Genomic DNA, 18,930 nt, shown 5'->3' with positions numbered 1-18,930 from the left:
GTTTTACAACAAATAGTTATTAAGACTGTCAAAAAACACAACCAAGCATATGTACAAAAGAAAATACAACTAAAAGTATTAATTTTACATTTAAACTACAGCTAACTCTCTACTTTTCTACAAATTCAATGAACATAAATTGCAGGGTGTGCTGGGAGAAACCCATGATTCTGATCCACACCTTGGCTTGAATACTCCTGGGGCCTTCACTTTCATGTTCTGAGGCAGTGATGGTGGGGCCTGCTTCTCTGGTTTCGGTGCAAGCTGTGGTGCAAATGCTGGTGCATATGGTGCTGGTTTGAATGTCTCTTTCGGTGGGGATGGTGTTTTCTGCTTTTTGGTCTTCTTGCGCTCCCTTGGTGAGGGAGGTTTAACAGACCTAAGTTAAAGGGTTATCAACAACTTGAATACCTACAGTTAACATAATCCTTAAAAAATGTTAAACTGCTACAAATATTAAAAAAAGATAAAAAAAAAAAAAAAAAAAAAAAAAAATACAGTGTGTAATGTTTAGAATGGTTAATTCATTGTTCTCTATGATTATTGAAATGTTAGCAGTCTTTGTGAATTGACAGACTCTAAGTGATTTGTAGTGTTAAAATTAATCTGAGTTTGTTGGACATGCTGCATTGTCCATACTGCTGCTATCTATTTCTCTCTGCATGCTTCATTTTAGTCACCTGTATTGTTGGTGTTTCACTTGCTGAGCAAGAGAAATTTCTGGCTGTCCATAAGGTTGTTCCACTCTGCTAAAATGCAAAATATCACAATCACTATCGCAGTGTATACAGAATATTTTACAGATTTCATTATTTTTCCCCAGCGTGCGTCTTTCAAATTTTTCCCAGCATGCTTCTTTTCATATTTTTCCCAGCATGCTTCTTTCAAATCTTTAATATTTTCCCAGCATGCATCACACATCATGCCAGTACCTGTCGGGCTCTTCCTCTGTGGAGTATCCCACAAGTCTCAATGTTGCTGCCTCTGTATCAGAGACATAGTGTATTTCCTGTACAGGTCCAACCTCACGAATCTCATAGTGGCTGCAAACATGGGGTTCCATCAGTTGTTATGTATATACATGTGTATCAGCGAGAATTAAAAATACTATTGTAAAGTAATACCTAGTAAAACTCTCTCCTCCGATTTTTAATTTATAAGAGGTGTAATATACATCACTTTTAACTTTCTAATCATTATTAGAGTTTATCACTTCTTTTAAATTTTGTGTGAAGGTGTGCATGCCAATCTGACACCATGCAAGAATACTTCTTTTACTGCATGCACAGGTATCATGTTTGAAAAGGAACTGAAAGAAATATTGGCTGTTGGAAACACAAATATAGAATTTATTTCATCAAATGGAAAAGCATGGAATGAATATGTAACATTGGAAAAGCAATACATGTTTAAAAGGGAAAGATCAGGTAATACATTGGAGATATACTTCTTGTATAAGAGGGTAAGATGAGGAAATAAATGGCAATAGAGAAAGGGAGAAAAGTGACTGTAAACCAGCCTGTTTTTGCCAAAAAGTTAGGGTTTCACTCAGATGTTAAGTTTTCAATTCACTCTACACGCACCTTTCTGGAGCTGATTCAAAGCCCGTAATATTGAATTCAATCTCCTGGCTCTCATAGACCGGACTAGGTGGTTTTATTGTCACACGTTTGTGTGTGGTCACTTTAGATTTTGAGGTCAGCGACACAGATAGCGGTGGTGCTGGTGGTGGAGAGGGGGCAACTTTTGAGACAAAACGTACAGGGGAGGGGGACATCCCCTTCAGTGACCTTGCAGGTGAAGGTGACGTTGATGCCCTCGATGGTGGCCGCCATATTGCGAGAGATGCTGGCGAGGCCACTCTGGGTACAAAACGTACTGGAGATGGTGAAATGGACCTTGCCGGAGAGGGAGACGCAGACACCCTCTGGGGGGACCTCAGTGGTGAAGGTGTAGTCAATTTTGGCACAAATCTTACAGGAGATGGAGATGCCCCTTTCTGGGGCCTCACTGGTGAAGGAGAAGCGCTCCTTGGCTGCCAAACTGGGGCAGACACATGTGAGATCACACGAACTGGAGAGGGAGAGGCCATTCTAGGGGCCTGTTCTGGGAAAGGAGACGCCTCCTTAGATGGTTTTGGTGGAACTGACGGAGGAACTTTGCGTGCTGGTGATGCTCTGAAATAGCAAATAACATGGACTGCTAATATCATGCTGCAGAAATAATGATGACAACGATAAGACTTTAAGCAGCTAATATCAGTAATATGTAGTCTACTATGTACATCTCCTATGACAGCACTTCACAGTACTGAAGTCATCATGCTCTGCCTCATTCCAATTTTCTTATTGCTTGCTATGGCATGTCTTACATACAAACATATGATAGACTACGCTGTCATTCCACTAATAAACATCATTATCAGTATTTCAATCTGCTGTAACATCTACAACAACCATACACTGATCAGCGGCATTACTTTGCCTAGCTATTACAATAATCATTCCAGATGTAGCATTTAAACCTTTCATCCTCCTCTGATTTCACTGGAGGTTCACCCCTTTCTAATGGTTCACGTCTGTTCAGAAAAGGATACCCAATATTTAATATATGCAGTCATCTTTCACATTACTATCAAATGATTTACACTGTCTACTTATTACAGGCACCGAGTCACCATGCAGACAAACCTTGGTGTATCCAGTTCATCCTCCGACACCAAGCGGAGATATCCTGTCTCTGTGTCGGATGCATAGCTAATCTGCTGCACAAATCCCTCACTTTGTATGTCGTAGCTAGTCAGTAGAAAAGGAGATTTATTTCTACTATGAAGATCACTCAGAACTGGCATGCAAATTTCATTTTCATTTTCAAAATGTACATGTACTTCTTTTTTTTCAAAAGAGCATATCTTCTTGAATATTTTCCATGCCACTGTTCATTTTAAGGTATCTAAAACTTAATTCTTGACCGACCAAACGCTGATAAGCAGATAAAACTATTTTCTGATTGTAATGTATGCATGCAGAAGAATGATTCTGGCATTACGGGTCTCCTTGTAGTTTTAAACGCATGCAGAATAATGAAGCACACATCATACCCCGGAGGTGATGGCGGCTTGACGCGAGTCTTGTCAGAAATCTGGACTTTTTTCTTCGACTGTACTTTAGGTACCACGGATGGTGAGGGCACAGGGGGGACCACTGGGGCTGCTACAGGAGCCACATGTTTAGGCTGTTCCTGAGGTGGTGCCACAGGTTTACGACCCTCCACCGGTGCTGGTACATGTTTGTATGAGGACACCTCTGTGGCTGGTCTCATCTCTAAAGGTTGTGCCACTGGTTGGAAAACCGGTGCAGCTGGTTGAGCTGGTTTTGTTGGTTTCTTGTGTTTAGGTTGCTTGGCTTGTGGGATTTCTTCCTCTTGTTCAAATCTGGCCTTGGCTTCGGCTACAGACTGAGGAAGAACTTCCTCCTCGACTTCCATTGGCTGTTCCTCTGTGGGTCCTACCAATGGCTGGACGGCAGGTACTTGTGGAGTCATTGTCTTTCTGGATGTTGCTTGATCAATAGGTCTTTGTCCAAGTCTTAAGTTGTATATATACAGTAATTTAATATATGTATCATGTATTTCATTTGTAATTACAACATACAATTGTTCAAATACTTTAAGAATATAAAGATAAATCAACACTCGTTATTTAACCTCTTTTTACAGACGAAATTTCTACCACTCAAGTCTCTCAAAAAATATTTTACATTCAGAAAAAAATAAGATCACACATGCACATCCAAAGACAAAATCATTTGAATCAAACTTCAAAAACCATTACAAATCAATTCCAAACAATTCAACAGTAACAGGTAAGAGTCTAACCTTCTTCGTTTCGGTATGGGGGAGGATTCAACGGAGGTGGACACAGGGGTAGGTGGGGGAACTCGGGGGGTGGGCTGGGTCTTAGGCACTCCCTCGGAGGACTCCAGTCCACAAGGTTTGTAACTAGTGTATCAAGCATATTGTCTCTTACTCGATTTTCATTTTAAGTAGATTGAAATTGACTTCTCTGATTTCTTTTCTCTAACTTATCAAAATTTGTCAAGTACACTGAAGATTTTCTCTGAAAATATCTTTTGTTTTCAATTAATGAGTTGATGTAAAGTCCATTATTATTCATTAATGAAAGTTTATTTTACAGGATGCCAGTTGTTACAACATCTTAATGTCACAGTGGAACAATAAGCTTCTGAGACTACTTCTACACTAGTGCCCTTCATTAGTAGAAGATATCGACAACGACTTTGTAGGGAATATTTTAAAAAGGTCCAAAACTACTTTTATGTTAGTAAAGTCATGCATTAATTCTATCCACAGTATGAAATGTCAAAAGTATTTGACATTCAAAACGACTGTTACCAGTTCAATATCAGATTCAAATAAGATGTGTTTGTGAAACACATCTGATGAATGACATTGGACTTTAGTAAAGACAACATTGATTTCAAATATTCAGTTCACTTGAGTTTCTACCTTATATAGTTTAAAAGTTATGACATAGGTAAAAGCTGGGGACAAACAGAGCAACAGGCCAAAAACAATAAATCCCCTTATCTTTTATTTCATGTATAGTTAGTAATCTGAACAAAGAATTATACTTTGCATACAGGCTTAAATATACTCATACAACTGAACAAAAAAAAAAAACTACTGTATACTGATGAAGTTATTCATTCAATAACACATGTTAATCTCACTAAAATAAAAACCAAAGGGTTTCACAGAACAATTTCATATTGTCAATATTCCAATAGAAACATATATGTAAAAATATGTAAAAATAGCATAACAAAATTCACCGGGACACATACATGTAGATGTAGGGGACAGACCATGCCAAAGTAAAGACAACCATGCTAAAACAAACAATAACCTGGAAATGTCCTCCTCTTTGACAAATCTCAAGATTCCACTCTCACGCTCAGTTGAGTACGAGATCTGCTGAACCAGACCTTCTGGTTGTATCTCATAGTGACTATAAGGAGAAAAACCTTTACTAACCAAAAGATCACAGTGGGCTTTACCAAGGGGAGTAAAATGACACAAGTTGGTACAAAGACTTTAAAGATTTTTCATACAAAATCCAGATCCACTGGGATCCACCACTTAAATTTTTAAGATCTGATACTTACGGTGGTGAATTAGTTCTAGAGACATGTGGTTCCATCTGAGGAACCGTTGGTGGTGAGGGAACTTTTTTGGGTGCTTTGGTAATGCTAATTTTTTTCTTTGGTGGTTCCACTTTCTTTGGTTGGGCCTGTACATTAAGCTTGGCCCGTGTGGTGGCGGTGCCCGCAATGTTAGTGGCTGAACACTGGAACCACGCGGCATCTGATATGTGGACCGCAGGGATGGTAAGACTGCTTCGACCTCCCTCCGTATGGATCCTGTGTAAAAAGATTTAAAATTTTACAAGGTGCAAGTGCATATTTTGTGAAACATTATGCTCTCAAGCAGCTATATTTGTATTTGACCTTTGAACTTTAAGTATGACATCTTTTAGACTTAAGACTTCTTTGTAATCCAGACATTGAAAGAATATTTTGAGTTCTGTAAATTTCATTTCAATAAAGAATGATCAAACTCATACTGGTATGGACTGGAGGGGGTTAACATCTTGCCGTCCTTCTGCCAGCTGATCATGGGGACAGGTACCCCAGTTACTTGGCAGGTCAAGGTCATGGGCTGGCCTTCATTGACAGTGAAGTTCTGCATTCTCTCCACAAATTTAGGAGGTTGCATTTGCTCTTTCTCTGGAAAAAAGTAAAAAAACAAAACTCCCCATGAGAACTCTACATGAATGGTTATCTAACAAAGCTGTACACACAGGGCATTTTTTAAATAGTCCTCTCACTTACCCATGACCTTGAGTTTCACAGTGAAGCTGTTTTCTCCAGCTTTGTTCTTGGCGACACATTTGTATGTTCCAGTGTCATAACGTGAGGCTCCCAAAATGATTAAGGAATTTACGCCATCTTCATTCACCACAATCTGCAAAGTCAAAATTAATGTACACATCGTTTTTTTCACCAATCTTCAAGAGCAGTTTTTTGATACATAAAATCAGCAGACAGGTTAAATCATGATTTTGATTGAGAAGTTTCATTGAAGAAATTGGCAGAATGATACCTTGTGGTGGTCATCATTGTGAACTGGCTGGCCGTTAAGGAACCACGAGAGTTCCGGTACAGGGCGTCCAGTCACCAGGGTGTCCATACGGACAGTGTTCCCCTCGTGCACCTCTCTGTCTTCAGGTGCCTTCTTAAACACGGGGCGTGAGAGAGCCTCAAGGATACCACTCTCATCCTCTGGTTCTGTCTCCTTTTTGTCTCTGAAAAGTTATTGAAATACATGTACATTCAGTCAGTCAGCGACAATAACTTGTATTCTCAGCACCATGCTTTTTCTATGATACACCTGAAAATTCATTGATACGTCAATTTAGATGATCACTAAAGTATTTAGTTTCTGCATTCCTTACTGGTTGAGTATTTTGTCCAGGGTTTCAGGTGCCACAAATGAAGTGGCATCAATGTTTCCAAGTCTGTCCACATAAAGTTTGCTGGAACAGGTGTCCTTCCCCAGGTTGTTGACAGCCAGTATGGTGTAATGTCCGGCGTCCTCAGGCAGGGCCATGCGGATACGCAGAGTGCAATAGCCGTCTTTTGTGAATTTCATCTCATATCGGTTTGATCTTTTGATTCTATGTCCATTTAAGTACCAGGCAACCTGATGACAGTAATGAAGTGCATTTAGTTCTTAGTTTGCTTATTCTGTTTACTTATATTTTTGATCAATTAAGTATAGCAATGACTGTACAAAGTCAAAATCTTTAAGTCAAGTAAGAGTCCATATTCAAAACTGTTAAGTGTTTCTGTTGATAGAAACCAGAGTTTGAAGTTGCACAATATTGTCTATCATCAAAAAAAAAAATATTGGAAATTTTTCGATTTGTTTTCACAAACCTTCGGCCTTGGTCGCCCTGAGATTCGGCAAACAAAGGTTGCATCAGATCCCTCCATCAGGCGGAAGTCTTTGAGCCTCTGAGTAATTTGGGGTGGACTTGGTTGAGCCACAGGTGAGCGGTCAATTTCAGACTCGTATTCAGACTGAGATGTTTCAGTCTCACTAGAAAATTTGATCCTTCCATCCTTGATGTAGTTCTGTTGCCTGAGTCTATCCTCAAAACCAGCAGGCTGGAAGTCCTGGTGAATTATCAGATCAAAGATTTACTCTTCATGTAATCATAACACTAGCTACAGCACATAAGGAAAATACAAATTATGTTATCTCATTCACAATGCATTCATATCTGACAAGATCTACCAATTGTCACATTTGCTAATACAATAAAATTTCCACATATTTTAAAACAGTCAGCACACACGTAGAACAACTCGTAGAACAACACGTAGAACAACTCATAGAACAACTCGTACACAAATCATCCAGAGACTTACTGCTGCTGAAGTGACTGGTCGTTCTTCCGGTTCCTGTGACCTCCTGTACTCCAGGTTACTCTCCAAAATTCTCTCGGATCGGGTGGTGACAAATCCTTTGTCTGACCTGTGGGGGACCTCTCCATGGGTAAACTGGTCTGTCACAGCAGCCCAGGAAGGCTGGGTCTCCTTCTGTTGCCATGGTTTCTTGGCTGGTGGTTCTGTCCTCTGTTGCCATGGTTTCTGTTGCCATGATGGTGGTTGGGTCTTTGGAAGTTCAGGAGCTGGTGGTGGAGGTGGTGGTTTTACTTTTTAAAAAATCATATTTGATATTTTTACACTGCCAATGAAATCTTCATTATTTTCAAAATGTCAAACAAATCTGCCCATTTCTTTTTTTTAAACATTCATTCAATGTGACGTAATTATGATTCTGATTTTTGTTTTACACATAAATTGTATAACTAGAGTTGTGTACCCTCAGCAGGCAGAAGTGTGGCTGTGGAGTTGGTCTCTCCTGCAAAGTTGATGGCTGTACATGTGTAATCTCCAGCATCGTCTGCTTTACAGTTAGAGATGACTAGAGAGCAGCGACCATTATACTCATCAATGCTAATTCTGTGTCTAAAAACCAAAATATACCCCTCTTTATCATACTGGCAAAAATGAATGGCTAAACCTTGTACAAAGTATACTTAAACACACAAGAATTGTTCCAAAATGACAGCTACCTTGCGTCATTTCTAATGGGGAATCCCCGTTTCCTCCAGGTGATTTCTGGGAATGGTTTGCCAGAGATGCTGCATTCAAAGATGGCATTGGTTCCCTCTACCAGTCTGAAGTCCTGGGGAGTTTCCAGGAATATGGGCTGATGTGGCTCTACAGGGGACGGAACTCTTTCCTCCTCCATCGGTACGTGAGTAGCAACATCTGGCCTCTCATCAATTGGCATCTTCTCATACTGAGATGGGGATGGTGCTGAAGTAATAAAAAGGAAAAACAATGTATGCTTTCATTCAGTTGGAGGTATTTGAATGTAGATCCGAGATATAGTCGTAAATCTTATATATTTAGTTTATACATCCCAATTTTTCTATGTTATTTCTGATTATTATTTTCACTGCAGATTACAAGGAAATTTGTGATATAATTCAGAAAATCCAACCATAAACAAGAGCTTCTCAAGGTGTGACAATCAGTCAATATAACAATCCCCTAGTGACCTTCATTTCTCAAGGTGTGACTCTCAGTCAATATAACAATCCCCTAATGACTTTCACTTTAGACCTTTTGACCCTACAATTAATTGGATTTTACCTCTCCTAATAGCTAAGCTATATGTGAAGTATCATATCAATCAAGTAAATAGTCAGTCTCTTGAGTGTCTGCAAACTCAGCATTACACACACACACACATACTCATCCACACTCAGATGCTTCCTTTGCTACATCCCCTCTCTCAATGAATTGTGAGGGGATAATAAGGCTAAAGTTACAGCAGAAGACATACCAATGACTCGGAGCATGGCCTCTGTGGAGTCAGAACCATCAGCATTGGCGGCCACACACTTATACACCCCAGTGTCTTCTGGGAAGACCTCAGCCACCGACAGCTGGGATCGGCCATTCTCTAATGTGATCTGGTAGTCCGGGGAGTTTCTGATGATTAGCCCCTCCCGGTACCACTTCACGATGGGTTCTGGTCCTTTGTACTCCACATGAACTTCCAAGATTAATCTTTCTCCCTCCTTGATTGTCTTATCTTGTAATCTCTGGATAAAAAAAATACACTGTATGGCATTTTCTTAATTATGATATTACATCATATTATAATATGTAATGTAATAATATTACGTTATATAAACATATAGAACTTTGAAATGTCAGTGTATCTAAACAGATTTATAATCTACATTTCAAGTCCTTTTCTGAATCTATTACAATCATACAAGTTTAAAGTGGCAATAAATCTAGTTCAACTATACTATTAAGAATAAATTTTCCCCACAATTATTAATGATGTAACAATGAACATCGACATTGCAGAAGAACTCGACTGACCTTCGTAAATTTGGGTGGTTGTTTGGGGGTGATTGCTGGTTTGTAAGACACCTCAGACACCTGTCTTGGTGGAGCTGTCTCTTCAGGTTTCTGGAAAAGTTTAAATCTCTGTTCAAACATCGGTAGTTTCTTATCCCCTGCCACCTCCATTTCCATCTGTTCTGTGAACTTCTGAGGCTCTGCAGGGGCACGAGTCTTGGGAGATATGTCTTTCTTCATGAATTCGGATGGTCGTTGTAACTTTGGTGATGCAGTCGGTTCTCCATAAGGCATCTGCACCTTCGGTTTTTGCACCGGAGAGATGACTTCCTCCATGGGTGCTTGAATTCTGAGTTCAGCTTGGCACTGGGTCTTGCCAGCAGGATTTTGGGCAGTGACTGAAAATTTGCCTGCATCTTCATAGAACACTTCTGGTATGTACAGGGAGTGAATGTCTCCATCTTGTACTATCTCGAAGTCTCTTGAGCTGGTCAGTTTGGTGCCATCCTTGTACCAGGTGACCTGTGGGGCAGGCTGACCGGCCACTCTGATGGTGAACCGGACAGGAGCTCCTTCACCAACATCCTGGCTCTGTAGTTTCTGGGTGAATGATGGTGGGATAACAGAAGCTGTTAACAAAGAATGAGTAGGGAATTATTTGGAGAAATTAAAAAAAAGATAAAAATCAACAGTATCCAATTGTCTAATGCACCTCGAATTTTAATAAAAATAGTCCACCCAGTTGTAATTGAAAACAAAATTTCACAAATATCAGTCTATTAATTAGTAATAGTAACCTTAAACTTGGAACTGATGACTAGAAAATTAATAGGGAGCTTATCATAAAGCATAGCCATTCCCCTTAGTCTACTTTCACTGAGTAAAACAGAAGAAAGGTTAAACTTCAGTGACTAGCTTGTTTGTAAAACACTATTTTAAAGCATGCCTAGCCCCCAGCCTTGGTGAAGTTCTACTTTGGCTATAAACTGACCTCAACAATCACCCCAATCTGACATGTAGCATTGACCTTGACCTTTCAACTAATTAAACACAGTCTCTTTCTTGTTTAATTAATCAGTAATGACCCAAGATAAAGTTGCAGATAGACAAAAACACAGACCCAATCTTAAAAAAAACTGCCAACAATAAGATCAGCATAAGCTTTGCCACTGTTTTAAGTTTAGTCCAAGTAAATAAAATATCCACACAAGTCCTATTCTTTAAGGTATATATGCCTATCCTTTAAGCTCACCAGACTGCACAGTAGTACAACGGATATTTTTCACACATTTTTGGCAGTGTTCAGATGGATCTGAATAGGGCAATGCCCTTGTGTAAATTTGAGCTTACTCTGCATTAACAGCCAGTTTTCACTTCCTGTTAGAGACTGACCATTTACAAACTTTACCTAGATCATTGTTGTTCCAGATGTGAATCAGCTGGTGAGCTAAAAGACCTTTGTATTTCCTGCTCACAAAAGAGTTACGCATGCTCATTTTCAGCCCAAGAGTCTTGGGAAGTGTCTATGAATATCAATGTTATTCAATGGATCCTTCATATTCAATATTGAAATCACACAACAAACACATCCACACACAAGCAGCCATAATCTCATAAACCAGAATAAATTCTCTCCAAAGGAAGTGTACTTCCCCAGATTAACAGATTATAACAGATTTAGCAATTTAATTTACACAAAAACATCAGTCATTTGAAAAATTAATAAGGATTAAAGCTATAATCCTCTTGCTTTATTAAATTTTAACTAGTGTGTACATCACACCAGATAAAAATTACTACTTCTAGTAACTTGTCCAGCAGAGAGGTCAGAGGTCAATCTCTAGTCTGGTTTACATATATATTTTTTAAATACCAAGTTATGCAACTACAGTACATTGTACTATTACACCTGTGTTTGACTGGGATTTCATCTAAACAGTTGTTCATATAGATCACATTACATTAATCACTAAGCCCATTAAAATCAGTGTTTAAATAAGACGTGCATTCTCCTGGGTACAAGACACTGTTGCTCACCTCTGATGATGAGCTCCGCTGAGCTGGTGGCACTTCCTGCCAAATTCTTGGCTGTGCAGGTGAACTGTCCAGCATCCTCCTGGAAGACTTCTGGAATGGTCAGACTCACACGGCCATCTTTATAGGAAATCTCAAAGTCAGCTTGATCTGTCAATTCACGATTTTCTCTGAACCATTTGATGGTAGGCTCTGGTTTGCCTGCAGGAGAAAGAAATCAATGAAACATTCTATGCATTCGAGATCAATTCAAAAATTATGTTAATGATGTAATATAAAAAAAATATTGATTTTCAACCAAAGGAAAACTCACCAGTAACAACTCCTTCAAAAGTGACCTTTGATCCCTCCATGGCCTGGATGTTTTTCAACATCTGGACAAACTTTGGTGGTACTGGGACTGCGATGGTAAGGTCGACTGGCTGATACTTGGGCTGTAGATCAGCAGTAATTGTGGTGGCAAAGTGTTCCTGTGCGGTGAGTTGTGGCACCTCGTACTGTGGTTTTACATCGGTGATGATGGTGGTGGCGTGCTGCTCGGTGGATGGTATGTACGCACGTTGTTCTTTCTGAGCAGTCATGATGGTACGACTCATCCTCGTCTCTGTGGACATGACTGTCTCTGTGTGCGAGACTCTTCTGCTGGTGCTACAAAAGAAATAATGGATGTTCTCAGACAGGCAAGAAACTCTTCACTATCAAACATCATCATTTCTCCACTTCTCTATCTGGGGTTTCAATATAGGCAGTTAGATGTATTTCAAATCTGATGAAAACATACAGTGTAACACCTATTCATCTTGCAAAGATGCATCACACTCACCAAATCAACAAGAACACTTACTATTCAGTCGATCCAAATATCCTAGTTCTGGGAGCTGGTTCCTCATCCACATTGAGTACTGCGGAACAAGTGGCTTTTCCGGATGGATTCTCAGCTGTGATGGAGAATCGACCAGCATCCTCGTCAAACACTTCTGGGATGTATAACCGGTGAATGTTTCCTTCCATGGTGATCTGGTAATCTCTGGAGACAACAGGTTGTCCATTGAAGAACCAGGTCACCTGTGATTTAAGAAAAAGATATTTCTACATTGTTCAAATACTCTAAACGCATAAAGAATTATCCAAGCCCATTTGTTAAAACACATTCAAAGGAGAAACATTAACTATCCACTTTCTGGACATTTGATCTATTTTCTGAACCTATGATCCATTTTCTGAACCAATGATCCATTTTCTGAATCTATGATCCATTTTCCGGATCTCTGATCCATTTTCCAGACATTCCATATTCTGGACCTACAAAGGATACCAACCTTTGGCTTCGGTGCTCCAGTGATGCTGCATTCCAGGGTGACAGAGTCCCCAGCATTAACACTGAGGTCTTGGAACAGTCTCTGGAATTCCGGTGGAGAATGCTCAACATCCTCACGGCGAACATTGACATTAGTTTCCTTGGTTTCCACCACACGCTTCATTCTCATGACTTCCTCTTGTTCCATGGGTTCTGAGACGGATTTTACAGTTAGTTTACAATAACACTTGGCTTCTCCTGCCAAGTTCATGGCTCTCACCATGTAGGTACCACTGTCTTCTTCAAAGGCTTCTGGGATTGTCAAGTTGTGGACATCAGCAAAAGCTGTGATCTGTAAAAAGAAACATAAAATTATAATGTAGGCACAGATTTTTCTGCCACGTGTTTCCCGTAGTCTGAATACAGTGAATCAAGGACTGCAAATTCACCAATTTTCGTGAGGATCAAATTTTGTGAATCTGTCAAAATACACGGTTTCGTTGATAGGTAATCTTGTTGAAAGCTGTTCTATGCTCTTCCATTATAAGAAAAAGTTGTATTTTGTTAAGCACTTGATTTTGTGGTCTGGCTCTATCACGAAAACCTCAAAAATGTAAAAACCAGTTATTTTGTCTGTAGTTTCTGTGTACATTACTGTTAGAACGAAATCTTGCTGAATAAGATTAACCTTTACCTCAAAGTCTGGGCTGTTGTCGATGGGCTTGTTGTCTTTGTACCACTTGGCTTCTGGAATTGGGTGTCCTGTTATCCTGCACTGCAGACACACCCTGTGTCCAGATTGGACACTGAAATCCCGCAGTGGTTGGGAGAAACGTGGCGATGACATCTCCCCAATAGAGGCATCGCTCAATTCACTCAGAGCTGGAATGTCAAACAATTAAGTTGAAATAATCCTATTGGCTATCATTGCACTTTGTGTTTAAAAATATCAACAATGATCTAATACATATGTACAGACTGTATCTCACAGTAGCTCAATACCTCCATGTAGAAATTACTTGTTACCCAGAAATAGCACTCGATTCCCATTCACATACAGTATTAAGCATCACTAAACTGTTGTTCATTTTTGTAAAATTAATGTAAATTTTTCCCGACACTGAACAGAGCACTACTTACGTTCTACATGCAGTTTACAGAGACTTTCAGCTTGGCCGTGAATGTTATTGGCGATGATTCTGTAGGTACCCGAGTCTTCTAAGTAGGCTTCTCTGATACACAGTGTGCAACGGTCTCCCTCAAACAGGAGCTGGATGTCTTTAGACTCTTTTATCGGTTTGTCGTTCTTGTACCAGATGACCTCTGGTTCTGGGTGACCGACCAGAATGCAGTCCAGTCGTACTCTTGACCCCTCCATGGCTTCTTTGGCAGGGGACAGGTGCTGGATAAAGTCAGGCTTGGCTGCCTCGATTTCTGTTGAGGCCAAGGATGCTGACTCACTGCAAGACAGTGTGAAAAAAATTAACACACTGAATTCACAGACAATACTGCATCATGTGTACACTTTATATCATATCCTCTAACTTTTAACCTATTGTTAATGCTTCACATGTTGACTTGACCTTGGCTATGACCTTGTCATTACTTACGCAGTGCTGGAGTAGAAGCTCTCCACGGTGACATGACATGACCTTCTAATTTCTCCCGCTGCATTCTGCAACACCACCGTGTAAGTTCCAGAGTCTTCGGGATATGCCTCCTTAATTTCCAGGGTGCATCGGTTGATATCAATCGTTATCTAACGAAAATAAAAGCAAAATTTCAAACAAATCGTGATCAATATTCTTAAACAAATCGTGATCAATATTCTTACACTAAGTCAGAAAGAGAAAATTATATCAGATTCAACTGTAATGCAAAATAAACTGGAAAAAAAAATCTTGGATCAAATCTCTTTCCAATAGTTTTTATACATTCATGTATCTTTTAAACTTTACCTTGTAAACAGCTGATGGTATGATTCTGTTTTGACCTCTGAACCAGGTGACATCGGGGGTCGGGGATCCTGTAAAGTGGATCTCAAGTCTCACCCCTTTCCCCTCTGGAATACTAACATCCTCTGACATTTTGTGAATAATCGGTTTCTCCATGGCTGCAACCAATTAAGAAGCAAATCCTCACAAAAATGAAAAATTTTCTCAAATTTCTTGCACCAAATCAAGAGTCTCACTATCACAATAAAAACTCTTTTTCATGAAATTTCAATATTCAGACAAAAGATGAATTCCACAACAATTCATGCAGAAAAACATATTTCCCCATTCTCAAAGTCTCTGTAATCTGCACAGCTCCACAGATCTGCTCTTTCTGTCTTTTTTCTGTACAAGGCTTCAAACCCATCTGTATCATTTTGGCTCAGTGCCAGGACAAGACACAACAATGTACAGAGCAGGCTGTGCAACTGACAGAAGACGAGCGGTGTCAATTTCAGTGGAGTTTCTAATGAGTATAAGCTGTGATCTACCTAGGCTCAGATCACTCAGTTGAAGTCATGCTATGATGCAGGAATTCTTCGGGCTGACATTTCTTACAGCAATACCCCCCGAGGATGGATGCAATGCTAAGGTACACACATTTCTAGTGATGATTCAGTACATATGAAATACAGAATATCACATGCTTTGCAAGTGCACAGTGACAGAGCTCTAAGGGAGACAACCCATGATTTGTCATAGTAGCAAAAATTATGAGAGTTCCACCAAAACAATATTTTTTAGATGTATGATAAAAATGTGGTTCAACGACACATTAATATACATGTATGTGCAGTTTATTAGTAGCTGTCAATACAAATCATTATTTCTACACTTCAATTCATTTTAGAGTTTGAAGGGAGACCACCCATGATTTGTCATCGAGACAAAAATTATGAGGGTTTCAAAAGAACCGAAGCAATACTTCTTTCTTAGAAGTATGATAAAGATATGGTTCAATGACACATTAATGTATATGCACACAGTTTATTAATAGTTGTAAACACACATCATTTCTACAATTAAATTAATTTTAGCGTTTTAGAATTCATGCACCCCTTTTACGAGATTCCTGGGACATGACTACCTTCCCATGGCAATAAACCCACCCCTATCAATTATTACGAGTGATTTTCCTAATTTTCTTAATTTCATGCATTATCTACAAGTGCACAGGGAACACAATATCGAAACATTCCAGGGTTAGAATCAAGCCTAGAAGGTAACAGTTCCTTACGGACTACTGTGATCCTGGCGGAGGAAGCGGCTTCACCTCCGGGATTATTAGCACGGCACGTGTACCGAGCACTGTGGTGGCGTGCTGCTTGCCGTATTTTGAGGCAACAAGTGCCGTTAATTTTTGTGATGATAAATTCTGGGGAGCTGTCGATGCTCAGATCATCGCGGTACCAGGAAATGGTCGGGGACGGAATCCCAGTCACATGACATTCCATGGACAGGGGCGAATTTTCCAAAACGTCAACAGACTTGAGATTTTTTGTGAAATCTGGGGGCAAAATTTGCTGATGTGTTTCTGAAAGGAATTGTTAATAACTACTATCACCATTCACCAATTTTAAGTATTTCAAAATTAAAACTATCACCATCAACTAAAAGTAGATACAGTAGTTTTAATAGCTAAAAAAATGTTAAAATTTGACTGAAGCTGCAAACGAATAATTTGAACTATCCACTGCCTAATCATTTTCTCTACAGTAATTCTAGAGTATATATATGGACAATGTTTTAAAATAAGAATTAGTGTTGAAATCTCTGTGACCTGTAGTGTAACTGACCTCTGACATGTAAGTAAGCAGACGACTCCGTCGTCCCAGCTTCATTAGTCACGTGGACTGTGTATCTCGCTGTGTCCTCGGAAAACGTCTCTTCAATGGTAAGAGTAGCCACCCCTCGATTGTACTGCGTCTCGTAATCTGGGCTGTTCAGAGGTAGATTGTCTTTGCACCACATGACCTCAGGCTGGGTGGCTGAGTCAACATGACACTCCAGAGTCACTCTGTAACAGAGTCACATTTTCTAAGTTCTCCCAGGGTAACACATTTTCTAAGTTCTCCCAGGGTAACACATTTTCTAAGTTCTCCCAGGGTAACACATTTTCTAAGTCCTCCCAGGGTAACACATTTTCTAAGTTCTCCCAGGGTAACACTTTTGCTTTCATGCCCAGGGATTCACATGCTGTGGAATCATCATTGTTCGTGGGGGGTCGATGTTCGTGGATTTCGTGAGTCACTCTTACCCACAAATTTACGTGTCCTCGAACATTTTTTTTTTTAACCAAGTAGAGTTATCTCTCCTAGTGACATTGTATCGCTTACCCACGAAATTATGTCCCCACGAACCAGCAAAATTTTGCTTTCCCACAAACATTGGCCCCCACGAATTAAAATGATTCCACAGTACTTATATTTATAGCATTTTCTACATAAATGTGAAACGTTTCAAAGAAATATTCTTACTTTTCCCCTTCCATGACTTCTGCGTCTTTGAGTGGCATTATGATTTTAGGAGGTGTGGCTTTGGGCATTGAGGCAGTGACAGTGACTTCCATTGGCTGAATTTCTTCAACCACTGGTTGACCCGTCTAAAATAAGAAAGAAAGTGCATTTTAAAACAAATCAACATGATACCTAAATAACCTATGTGTTGTTAACTTGGCCAGGAATATTTCATTCAATTTCTTTTTCCTACCTCTCTGTCCTTCAGTTGTGCTTTGACTTGTGAAATGTGATTTTCGGCTTGTTGGAATGATTGCATCATTTCCTGATTTTGTACAAATAAGTTATGTAAACGACTGGGTCCCTCTTCACCTGAAACAGAAAATATTCCCATGTGTTCAGTGTATCTTGTGATGGTTACAATACATTTTCAGGAATACCGTATTCAACCTTATTTTTTTAAATATTTGCCCGTTTGCTTTAAGATAAATTAAAACTAACAAAACCTTAAAATGGAGCAGAAACAGATTTCATTTCGAAAATGCGTAAATAACCCCAAATAGAATAAAATAGAATGATCTTTATTTTAAGTTGTATGAACAAAATTCAAATTCACTCTGAAGAGATATCTGCTGACAGAGAACAACTTAAATCTGTATATATTACATGCAGTTATAAACAATAACTTCAAAGATACATTTTCTGCAATCTATCTTACCATATAATTCTATGACTAATTCGGACATCCTCTGTAGTCTGGATTCCTGCATTGGACGTCCATTTTCTATGAATTTATTCAAAGTAGAGATGAGATGCTCTGCATCTCTAGAAGAGCGGAACTCCTTTATAAGCCGCTGAATTTCCATTAACAAACGGTGTCCTTCTTTTATCCAAGTTTCGGACTGCAATTTTAGAAAACTAATGTCAACATGGAAATTTATGTGACTTACATGTATACAGTAGATTCCTTATTTCACCCGCGTACTTAAAATGGTGAAATAACTCACACATGTCAAATTGCTTGAATGTGAATTTGTATGTGGTCTGTTAGTCAAGAGTTCTTGCATTTATTTCAACAGAAAAATAAAAGCAAATAATTTTATTTTGTGAGTGTTGCCTCTAACGAAATTACGCGATAATAAACTCCCTGCGTGTATTTAGGAATCTACAGTATGCATTCACATGATAAACTTTACACGTGTGTTACTATTTAAACACAAATAAAAACTGCTGGTACATGTATAAGGTAGAATAAGTGGGGGAAAAATGTGAATTTTCCCATTTTTACAGTCCTGTAGATGTCTTGTTTTACTTGAGTACTTATTAATTAACTTTACATCCATCATGCCCCTATGTTCTACGACCTTGACAACTTACCTCCTCGTAAAGGTTAAAATATTCCACAGAGCATTCTAGAAGCTGACGGTAATTGCTAACACTGGTATGGAATGTTGTCCATTTTGTTTTTAGCAGATCCAGTTCACGGTCGATGTGAACCGCATCATCATGGCGCTCCTGTACCATCAGGTCAGCTGTGCTTGTGAAGTTTTGGATTTTCTTCTCAATCAACTGAAGTTAAAAAATAATGAATTTCTTCACCTATATATCCTGACCTA

At 39.3% G+C, this 18,930-nt stretch overlaps 1 protein-coding gene across 1 annotated transcript in view; it reads right to left on the bottom strand.

Annotated features, from left to right (window-relative positions):
• Positions 1-18,930, bottom strand: part of LOC125678963 (titin-like) — a 294,828-nt gene that overhangs the window by 232,311 nt on the left and 43,587 nt on the right. Inside the window, exons 34-66 of the mRNA XM_056156077.1 lie at positions 18,692-18,883; positions 18,033-18,216; positions 17,568-17,686; positions 17,336-17,460; positions 16,655-16,875; positions 16,096-16,392; positions 14,823-14,977; positions 14,475-14,623; positions 14,005-14,324; positions 13,559-13,746; positions 12,887-13,216; positions 12,412-12,632; positions 11,881-12,215; positions 11,571-11,768; positions 9,555-10,162; positions 9,004-9,265; positions 8,225-8,471; positions 7,972-8,117; positions 7,515-7,801; positions 7,020-7,259; positions 6,536-6,783; positions 6,184-6,385; positions 5,913-6,045; positions 5,645-5,807; positions 5,187-5,441; positions 4,928-5,029; positions 3,877-3,999; positions 3,101-3,586; positions 2,691-2,795; positions 1,584-2,177; positions 933-1,043; positions 681-749; positions 182-379 (exon numbers count right to left, since the gene is read on the bottom strand). Of these exons, the coding sequence (XP_056012052.1) occupies positions 182-379; positions 681-749; positions 933-1,043; positions 1,584-2,177; positions 2,691-2,795; positions 3,101-3,586; positions 3,877-3,999; positions 4,928-5,029; positions 5,187-5,441; positions 5,645-5,807; positions 5,913-6,045; positions 6,184-6,385; positions 6,536-6,783; positions 7,020-7,259; positions 7,515-7,801; positions 7,972-8,117; positions 8,225-8,471; positions 9,004-9,265; positions 9,555-10,162; positions 11,571-11,768; positions 11,881-12,215; positions 12,412-12,632; positions 12,887-13,216; positions 13,559-13,746; positions 14,005-14,324; positions 14,475-14,623; positions 14,823-14,977; positions 16,096-16,392; positions 16,655-16,875; positions 17,336-17,460; positions 17,568-17,686; positions 18,033-18,216; positions 18,692-18,883 (7,613 nt within the window). The remainder of the gene's footprint in view (positions 1-181; positions 380-680; positions 750-932; positions 1,044-1,583; positions 2,178-2,690; positions 2,796-3,100; positions 3,587-3,876; positions 4,000-4,927; positions 5,030-5,186; positions 5,442-5,644; positions 5,808-5,912; positions 6,046-6,183; positions 6,386-6,535; positions 6,784-7,019; positions 7,260-7,514; positions 7,802-7,971; positions 8,118-8,224; positions 8,472-9,003; positions 9,266-9,554; positions 10,163-11,570; positions 11,769-11,880; positions 12,216-12,411; positions 12,633-12,886; positions 13,217-13,558; positions 13,747-14,004; positions 14,325-14,474; positions 14,624-14,822; positions 14,978-16,095; positions 16,393-16,654; positions 16,876-17,335; positions 17,461-17,567; positions 17,687-18,032; positions 18,217-18,691; positions 18,884-18,930) is intronic.

The sequence above is a fragment of the Ostrea edulis genome, chromosome 2 (genome assembly GCF_947568905.1).
Source record: "Ostrea edulis chromosome 2, xbOstEdul1.1, whole genome shotgun sequence".
In the NCBI taxonomy this organism is placed as follows: domain Eukaryota; kingdom Metazoa; phylum Mollusca; class Bivalvia; order Ostreida; family Ostreidae; genus Ostrea; species Ostrea edulis.
This window is presented reverse-complemented; position numbering and strand designations above follow the sequence as displayed.